This window comes from Carlito syrichta, unplaced genomic scaffold (genome assembly GCF_000164805.1).
Source record: "Carlito syrichta isolate Samal-C Ts95f unplaced genomic scaffold, Tarsius_syrichta-2.0.1 Scaffold316280, whole genome shotgun sequence".
Taxonomy (NCBI): Eukaryota; Metazoa; Chordata; class Mammalia; order Primates; family Tarsiidae; genus Carlito; species Carlito syrichta.
Window position 1 is genome coordinate 1 of NW_007260376.1, and position 9,551 is coordinate 9,551.

Here is a 9,551-nt window from a genome sequence, read left to right on the forward strand (position 1 = left end):
GAGCTGGAACGCGAGAGGCGAGACGAGAAGACAGGGCTGGGGCCAGGGACGCCATGGCTGTGGGGGGCGAGGCCGAAGGGCCCCCAGGGCGTGCTCCGGCCCCCGGTGCTGGGCGGCCCTGGGGGCGCGGATGCCAGGGAGGTGGGCCGCCCTGCCGGAGGAGAGCTGCCCTGGGGATCAGCCTGACCCTGCACAGTGCTTGGGGCGAGGCACTGCGCCCTTCTGAGCCTCAGTTTCCCCTCTGTGAAAGGGGAATCGCAGTCCTCTTCCTCCTGGTGGGGGAGCGTAAGATGGTGGATTACCCGGGGGAAATAGGAGAGCGGGACAGAGAAGAGGGCGGCCGCCCTGAAACGCGTTTGGGTCGATGCTCGCCCCGCCCCCAGGTGGATGGAGAGGAGGAGGAGGAGCCGCCTCCGGAGCCCGAGCCCCAGCCGGAGCCGGAGCCCGAACCCGAGAAAGCAGAGTGAGTGGCCTTAGGGCCGGAGGGGCCGACCCCCATCAACTGCCTCTCTCCTGGACCGGGAGCCTCCAGGGGTCAAGGCTGGAGGCTGTCCTGGCTACCCTGTGTCCTCAGAGTCACCCAGCCCAGACTCAGGCACAGAGGAGGGGCTCCGTGGAAGGGAAAAGAGAAATGAGCATTGCCCTCCTAACCCCAGACCTTCGTACGTGCTGTTCCCTCTGCCTGGAACACCTCCCCCTGCTTCACCTGAGTCCTTCTCATCCTTCCCTCTGCTGCCATGTCTCCTCCAGGAAGCCTGCCTTGACATCTGCCCCCTCCTAAGTTGAGAGGGTGTCTTCTCCACAGCCCTCCGAGCCTCCCACATCCCAGCCCTGACCACTCGGGGCTGTCGCTGCCTGGCAAGTCACTGTCAGTCTCTCCTGTTGGACTAGAGCCTCCCGGGGTAGGGCTTGAGGTTGTCTCCTCACCCTGTATCCCTGGCACCACCCAACCCGGACCAGGCACGGGCAGGCCCCAATGAATGATGGCTCTGAGTGACAGAATGCACTGCCCAGGCATCTCCTGATCTCTCTGTTCCTGCCCGGCAGTGCCGAGAATGGGGAGAAGGAAGGAGTTCCCGAGCCACCACCGGAGCCCCCCAAGACGCAAGCACCTCCTTCACCCCCTCCAAAGAAGGAGGAAGCTGGGGGCGAATTCTGGGGAGAGCTGGAGGTGCAAAGGGTGAAATTCTTGGTGAGGACCAAGGGCATGCCGCGCCTTCCTGTCCTGGAGACCCGCCTCCCCCGCCATCTCTCCTCTCAGCTGTCCTGGAAGCCGCCGGTTCAGACTCACCTCCGAGAGGAACCCCAGCTAGGGAGAGGGCAGAGATGTCCCAGACCTGGGGACAGGCGGCCCTCGCTTGGCTCCTCACCCCTTCCTCGCTCGCTATTCTCATCCCAGCCTCCACGCCTTTGCTCAGCACGGCCACCTACCTAAGTTCCCACCCCATCCTCTCTGTCCACAGCCACATTCAGTTGAGGCCTCCCCTCTGGCCCTCTCACCGTGGCCTGTTTCTTGGCTCTCGGCCTTTAGGATCTGAGCCCTCCACCTGCCCCAGCTGCACCTGGAAGTCCTGGCTTTCCTAATTCCCGGGGAAGCACATATCTCCTCATCCAGGCCAGGAAGGAGGGAAGGGGTTTGGGAGGCAGGTCCCAGGGCCCCGTCTGTCCTGTTTCCTCTCCAGGCCCAGCCTGGTGTGAAGGGGTGAGGGAAACATGGCGGACAGAGGTGGTCCAGTGAGGATATGTGGGAAGAAAGTGGATGAAGGGAAAGGTGGAGAGAAAAAGAGGAAAGGAGAGGTGGAAGATGTCCCCCGCCTGGGGTGAAGCAGACAGGGTGGCCTCACTCGGGAAGATAGAGTGGTCAGGAGTATGGACTCAAGCCTGACTGCCTGCGTTCAAGTCCCAATCTGTCACTTCTTGACTTTGCTGCCTTGAGAAAGACCTCCTGGAGCCTCAGTTTTCTCATCTGTAGAGTGGGCATTCCGGCACTACCCACTTCATAGGGCTGTGGTGAGAATTAAATAAGTTTTTGCATATAAAGCTCTTAGCCCAGGTCTTGGTATACAGCAGGCCCTCAATAAATAGGGGGTTGTGGGACCAGGAATTGAGAACCCAGGTGCTTTGATTGTGAGTACATGATGAGATGGATTCTCCAGGCCAGAGGCTGGACTGTGAACTCTCTCTCTCCCTTTCTCTCCTCATCTTAGAACTACCTCTCCCGGAACTTTTACACGCTGCGATTCCTTGCCCTCTTCTTGGCATTTGCTATCAACTTCATCTTGCTGTTTTATAAGGTGCTGGTCGGGAAGGGTCAGGCTCTTATCCAGGCTGTGGGGCAGGAGGCTCAGACTCCCACAGGTTCCTAGGGCCTTTCCAGTGAAGGGACGAGGCAGGGGACTCTAAGTCCTTAGGAGGATTCAGGCTGGACCTCTGGATCTTGCAACCCCGGTGCGTTATGGAGTGACTGGGTCCATCTGGGCCAGATGGCCCGAGTGCCTGCAGGGTTCCCTGCCCAGCTCAGCATGGGCCAGCCCTGTGTGCCTGAGTGCAGGCCCTCGTGTCTCGGCAACATCCACAGATTCAGTTAAGCGTTTTGCTTTCACATAAGCCGAAAAGAAGTTTGTGAGGAGGAGGAAACAGGCATCTCACAGAATGGAAGGAAAGGGCCAAGAACCAGTTCTCCCAAAGGACAAAGGGACCCCTGGGGTCATGCCAGGGGGCTGGAAAACAGGACAGAGAGGCAGACTAGAGAGATCAGAGCGTGGCTTCTGTGGGTTCAGGCCTGCTCCACCACTTACTAGCTGTGTGAAGTTAGGCAAGGTGTTTAACCTCTCTGTGCCTCAACTTCCTCATCTATAAAGTAGGGGTAGCAACATTGTCTACCTCCTAGAGCTGTGGGGATTAAAAGAGGATGAATATGTGTAAAGCACTTAAGAACAGTACCTAGCATATAGAAAACACTATATAAATGTTAGCTACTACTCATTTTGTTTTTTTGAGTTGGAGTCTTACTCCATCACCCAGGCTGGGTGCACTCATGGCCACCCCACAGTGTTGACCTGCTGGACTCCGGCGATCCTTCCGCCTCAGCCTTCCAAGTAGCCGCAACTACAGGCGCGCGCTACCATGCCCAGCTAATTTTTGATTTATTGTAGACGCGAGATCTTGCCGGGGCTGGTCTCGAACTCGCAGGCTCAGGCAGTCCACTCACCTCGGCCTCCCAAAGTGTGGGGATTACAGGCTGAGCCACTGGGCCCGGCCAGCTACTACCCATTTTAGTGTTTGTGATAATGTGAGTGGTCGGTCTCTTTAGAGCTCCACTGCCAAGATGAATCAACTCTGTGTTCAGTCATCTGCCACTCAGTTCTATAGGCAAATTCCCAGGGCAGGGTCTGATTTGCTAGCTGGAACGCTGAGCCTGCCCCTCCAGCTTGATGGACAGTCCCACCAAGACTGTATCTGTTACAGCCCCAGTCCTATCTCAGGAATGGAGGCGGCTAATTTTGTTAGTGGGCTCTGGGTATCACAGACCAGGTGCCAGGACACTGTGCTCCTGCCCTGATGGACCTCCCCCTCATTCAGGTCTCAGACTCTCCGCCAGGGGAGGACGACATGGAAGGCTCAGCAGCTGGGGACCTGTCGGGTGCAGGGTCTGGTGGCGGTTCTGGCTGGGGCTCAGGGGCCGGTGAGGAGGCAGAAGGTGACGAGGATGAGAACATGGTGTACTACTTCCTGGAGGAGAGCACGGGCTACATGGAACCTGCCCTGCGATGCTTGAGCCTGCTGCATACGTTGGTGGCCTTTCTCTGCATCATTGGCTACAACTGCCTCAAGGTGGGTAAGACCCCAGTTCTGGGGCGGGGCTTGTGGAGGCTGGTGGGGATGCTGGAGCACTGACTGAGAGGACCCGGGAGAGACCTGGGGCTGGAGGCCCTCAGTGGTTGGGACGGAGCCGGCTGAGGTGGGGTAAGGGCGGGGGAGCTGGGTGCAGGATTGGGGGGTTTTCAGCAAGGATCATATTCAAACTGGGAACCGGCACAGCTTAAAACTGAGGAGCCTGGTCCTAGACTATTATCTTGATGTTTTACTATTGGATGAGCAGAGTTCTTTGGGCTGAAAACTTTTGCATATGCTGTTCCATCTGCCGGCAAAGCTTGTCCTTCTTTTTAAATTTTTTTTTGAGTCAGAGTCTCACTCCGTCACCCAGGCTGGAGGGCAGTGGCACACTCATGGCCCCTGCAGTCTCGACCTGCTGGACTCAGGCGATCCTTCTGCCCCAGCCTTCCAAGTAGCTGGAACTACAGGCATGAGCCACCATGCCTGGCTGCTTTCTTGGTTTATTGTAGAGGCGAGGTCTTGCCAAGTTGCCCAGGCTGGTCTTGGACCCCTGGGTTCTGGCAATTCCCTTGCCTCCGCCTCCCAGAGTGCTGGAATGACAGCCGTGAGCCACAGTGTCCGGCTGCTTTGCCCCTCTTGTACCTACCTCTGTTTCACTTATCCTTGAGTTCTGAGCTCGGACCTCCCTTCCTTGGGAAGCCCTGGGCTGCATCAGGCACTACCTCTGGGTTCCCATGGATCCCCTGTTTCCTCCCAGCCCAGACCCCTCCGTCTGGCCTTCCTCTTCCTGGCCTGACCCCTCTGCCTGGGCCTCCCCCTCCGCGGCTCGACCCTTCTGCTTGGTCACTCTGGGAAAGCTCTTCTGATGTGAGATTGCACACTGACTCCAGCAAGATCCATGGCTTTGGCCAAGGCTGTGGTCGCACTGAGATGCCTGACGCCCCCTCACCCCCTCCACGATCTAGGTGCCCCTGGTGATCTTTAAGCGGGAGAAGGAGCTGGCCCGAAAGCTGGAGTTTGATGGTCTCTACATCACAGAGCAGCCCGAGGATGACGACGTGAAGGGGCAATGGGACCGATTGGTGCTCAACACGCCGTAAGGGCCCAGCCCCCACCTCGGGGTGGACAATGGGGGTGGAACTGGGTTTCCACCCCAGTCCAGGCCTGGCCCTCAAAAAACCAGGCTTCCTCCATGTCCACCCCGACTTGTTCTTCCCAAGCCTCAATCTTCCCCGCCATAAAGTCGACACGTTTCCATGCCATAAAGTACCTGTGCGGGTGCTGGTGGCCCATGGGGTTTCCTGGGCCCAGCCCTGGGGGCTCTGGTTCAGGAGTCTGGAGTGGAGCCTGGGAATCCTCATTTTAAACCCCGGCCCCACATGGGATTTGTGTCCACGTGTCACGAGTGGGAAATAAGAAGTCGCTTGTTTTCTAAACTGGACCCAGGGAGGATGAGGCTATGTGGGGGCCATGCAGGGGGATTTTGGATCCCCAGCCCACTCCATTTTCCCACAATCAAGTCTCATTTCACATGTTTCTACAGCGACTACATAATCAGAGATGGGCATGTCTAGAATAAGAACACCAGGTCAGGTTCAAACCGTGGGCTGGCCACACCCAAGCTAGGAGCCTCTCTGTGCCTCAATTTCCTCATCTGTAAAGCAGGGATAAGACTGGGCACAGTGGTTCATGCCTGGAATCCTGGCACTTTGAGAGGCCAAGGTGGGAGGATCCTTTGAGCCCAGGAGATCGAGACCAGCCAAAGCAGCAACTTGACAAGACCTCATCTCCACCGAAAATTAACAAATTAGCTGGGTGTGGATGGCATGCTCCAGTAGTCCCAGCTACTCAGGAAGCTGAGGTGGAAGAATTGCCTGAGATCAGAAGGTTGCAGCTGCGGTGAGCCATGATTGTGCCACTGCCCTCCAACCCAGGCAACAGAGGGAGACTCCAACTCAAAATAATAATAATAATAATAATACAGGGATACATAATAGCATCAACCTTGCAAAGATCTTGTCATAATTAAATGAGTTGATGGAGTTTCTGTGGCCTAGTAAGTCCTAGACAAGGGTTGGAAGTTATTTTACTATGGAGTCCTGTCCAATAGAGGAGATGTGAGGAGGAGGGGAGATAAACCACCCTCATCATCACTGTCAAAGGCACATTTAACTTGCATACATTCAGGTCCATGTGCTTAGCAGTGAGATAGCGTACATGAGAAACAGCTCTGTTTATAGTAGTGCCTGCTAGGCTGGGTGCGGTGGCTCCTGTCTGTGATCCCAGCACTTTGGGAGGTTGAGGTGGGAGGATTGCTTGAGCCCAGGAGTTCAAGACCAGCCAGACAGCATAGTGAGACCTTGTCTCTACAAAAAAATTAGCTGGGTGGTATAGTTCCTTCCAGCTATTTGGGAGGCTGAAGTGGAAGGAGCCCCTGAACCCAGGAGGTTGAGGCTGCTGCAGTGAGCCATGATTGTGCCACCACTTTCCAGCCTGGGTGACACAGTGAGACTGAGACTCAAAAAACAAAAGCAAACATAAAAAAACAGTGTCTGCTCAAGGTCTTGGTTTCTAAATACCATTTCCCATTGAAAAGGAAGCAGGGGCTGGGCTCGGTGACTCAGCCTGTAATCCCAGCACTTTGGGAGGCCGAGGCGAGTGGATGTCGTGAGCCCATGGGTTTGAGACCAACTTGGGCAACTTGGTGAGACCTCTTCTCTACAATAAATAAAAAATTAGCTGGACGTGGTGGCAAGCACCTGTAGTTCCAGCTGTTTGGAAGGCTGAGGCAGAAGGATCGCCTGAGCCCAGCAGGTTGACACTGGGGTGGCCGTGAGCGTGCCACTGCACTCCAGTCTGGGCAACAGGTGAGACTCCAACTCAAAAAAAAAAGAAAAAAGAAAAGGAAGCAGGCTTCTTGACGAAACGGCAGCTTTCAGGGCCGGGGCGGGGAAGTTACAAGATGAGCCTGGATGATGGGTGGGTCAGGAAGCGAGAATGTGCTCAGTGAAGATGATGACATGCTGAGGAACCAGGAGGCAGCGAGAAGGGGCTCCAACTGGACAGATTAGGGAGGAAGCTGGGCATGGTGGCGTGCTCTAGTCCCAGTGACTCTGGAGGCTGAAGTGGGAGACTCTCTTGAGCCCAGGAGTTCGAGGCTGCACCACTACACTCCAACCTGGGTGAGACCCAGACTCAATCTATCCATCAATAAGGATAGGAAGTGCAATGAACGGAATCATTCAAATAAGTCTAAGTCCATGAGTTCGTAATTAATCTCCACTCCAGCATCCCCTAAGGCAAAATCCATTAGCCACCTTTGCAGACTGCTAGAGCATGAATTTGTTACTCAGAAAACTGGTAAATAAAGGGCAGGGTTATTAAACCAAATGAACGAAAACAGTGGGAGAAAGTAGGTGGGTCCACTGGGGTTGTTGCAGGGTCGGCTGTTAGCTCAGAATTTTCCCACTCATTACCACGCAGGAGCCTCCACTGGAGTGCAATTCTGGTGTCTTTTTTTTTTTTGAGTCGGTCTCACTCTGTTGCCCAGGCTGGAGTGCAGTGACATGTTCATGGCTCACTGCAGCCTCAACCTCCTGGGCTCAGGCAATCCTTCCGCCTCAGCCTCCCGAGTAGCCGGAACTACAGGCAAGCGCCACCATGCCCGCCTAATATGTCGATTTTTTGTAGAGATGAGGTCTTGCTATGGGGCCCAGACTGATCGAGAACTCCTGGGCTCAAGCGATCCTCACACCTCGGCCTCCCAAAGCTCTGGGATTACAGATGTGAGTGTGCCTAGCCGTTTCTGGTGTCTTCCCTCTAAATGCAAGTCCCCTGCCTCCTCTGGCCTCCACCAAAGATGGCAGTGGGGTCCAGGTGTAGGGTCCCCTGTACGCAAAGCACTGGAGTTTCAACCATCCCGGCCCTGCTGGTGGTCCTGACCCCTCTTGTCTGATGCCTCACTCGCACCCTCTCTCGACAGGTCTTTCCCCAGCAATTACTGGGACAAGTTTGTCAAGCGCAAGGTGAGAAGACGTGGATGGGGAGGTGGCAGGGCCTTCTGGACGGGGTCCCTTGTTGCCATCGCAGCCCTGCCAAGCACTTGCTTTGTGTGGCACAGAGAGGGAGCACAGCACACAAACCCGAGAGCCAGACTGTCTGCTTTTCTGCTCCTAGCATGCCACCTTCTGTGTTCCAGTCCCCTCATGCTCAGTGTGGGGGAATAACAGGACCAACCCTCCAGGGGTGTTGTAAGCATCATATGGCTGACTCTGTGAGCAGTGTCTGCCACGCAGGAAAACACGAGATATGTGTGTTGGCTATTCATTACGCATCCGCTCAGGGAATGTTTACTGAGCACGTACTGTGTGCCAGGAACTGCTTTAGGAACTGGAGATCCAACAGTAAACAAAACAGTGATTCTGACAGTCCAATTGGAAAGATAGATGCAGGTGGTGAAAAGGCTGGGGGGAAAAAAATAAAGTGGTGGCTGGGAGGCTGAGACAGGAAGGAGGAGGCTGAAGCAGAAGTTTGGGACCCGCCTGGGAAACATAGTAAGATCCTGTCTCAAACAGACAGGTAGGTAGAGAGATGGATGGACAGATGGACGGAAGATAAATCGTTGAAAAGCAGGGAGTGTGTGTGTTGGCTAGGTGAGGTTGCTGTGTTGTGTTCAGGGCGCCCAGGAAAGGGCACACCAGTTCATAAGGAGGTGAGGGAGAGAGGCAGTGGAAGTCTGGGAAGGAGTGTCCTAGACGGGGAAAGCAGCCAGTACAAAGGCTCCGGAGCAGGAACGTGCCTAGTGTGTCTGAGAAACTGTGAAGCCGGTGTGGCTGGAACAGAGTGAGTGATGAGGTGAAGGTGAGGAGAGAAGTTTCTAGATGACGGGCCCAGTTATACAGGATTCCTTGCCAACCTACCTGAACGTCATCAACTATCCCAATTGATTATGAATCGGCCGGGCTTCCATCACTTTCGGGACCTCCTGAGTATCTGAAGAAAGTTCTGGCCCTTCTCTTTAGGAAAAAGGCGCCCCCAGGTTCTCACACAGAGTTTGGAGTGTTCCCAGAACCACCCCCCCTTGCAGGCCACGACACCCCCCCCCCCACTCCAGCTGTGTCTGCATGGCCTGACGCTCTCATGCAGGTCCTGGACAAGCACGGGGACATCTATGGGCGGGAGCGGATCGCCGAGCTGCTGGGCATGGATCTGGCCACGCTGGAGATCACAGCACACAATGAGCGCAAGCCCCACCCGCCGCCCGGGCTGCTGACCTGGTGAGCCAGGGATGACCCCTGCAGACCTGGGGCAGGCGGGGAGGTGGCCGGGGTCTGACCTTCGGCCATCTCTCTCCTACCCCTGCTCCTGCCCAGGCTCATGTCCATCGATGTAAAATACCAGATCTGGAAGTTCGGGGTCATCTTCACAGACAACGTGAGGAGCGGGGAGGGTCTCAGGGGAGGGGTGGGGTGTTAGGAGGGCTGGGCGCTCAACCTCAGGTGTTCGTGACCGGAGAACGACTCCTGGGCCCCTTGTGTAGCTCTGACCCCAGGGTACCCTGCTCCCCTGAGGCTCCTTGTCCCCAAGAACAACTTTTTTTTTTTTGAGTTGGATTCTCACTCTGTCGCCCAGGCTAGAGTGCAGTGGCATGCTCATGGCCACCACAGCCTCAGCCTGCTGGGCTCCGGCGATCCTTCTGCCTCAGCCTTCCGAGT

General features: G+C 55.8%; 1 protein-coding gene across 1 annotated transcript in view; it reads left to right on the forward strand.

The window, feature by feature from the left end:
* The first annotated feature begins 388 nt into the window (after positions 1 to 388).
* LOC103276631 (ryanodine receptor 1) overlaps positions 389 to 9,551 on the forward strand; it is a 14,597-nt gene continuing 5,434 nt past the window's right edge. Inside the window, exons 1-8 of the mRNA XM_021706984.1 lie at positions 389 to 463; positions 1,048 to 1,192; positions 2,208 to 2,294; positions 3,583 to 3,834; positions 4,803 to 4,933; positions 7,820 to 7,862; positions 8,983 to 9,113; positions 9,210 to 9,270. Of these exons, the coding sequence (XP_021562659.1) occupies positions 3,613 to 3,834; positions 4,803 to 4,933; positions 7,820 to 7,862; positions 8,983 to 9,113; positions 9,210 to 9,270 (588 nt within the window). The 5' untranslated portion in view covers positions 389 to 463; positions 1,048 to 1,192; positions 2,208 to 2,294; positions 3,583 to 3,612. The remainder of the gene's footprint in view (positions 464 to 1,047; positions 1,193 to 2,207; positions 2,295 to 3,582; positions 3,835 to 4,802; positions 4,934 to 7,819; positions 7,863 to 8,982; positions 9,114 to 9,209; positions 9,271 to 9,551) is intronic.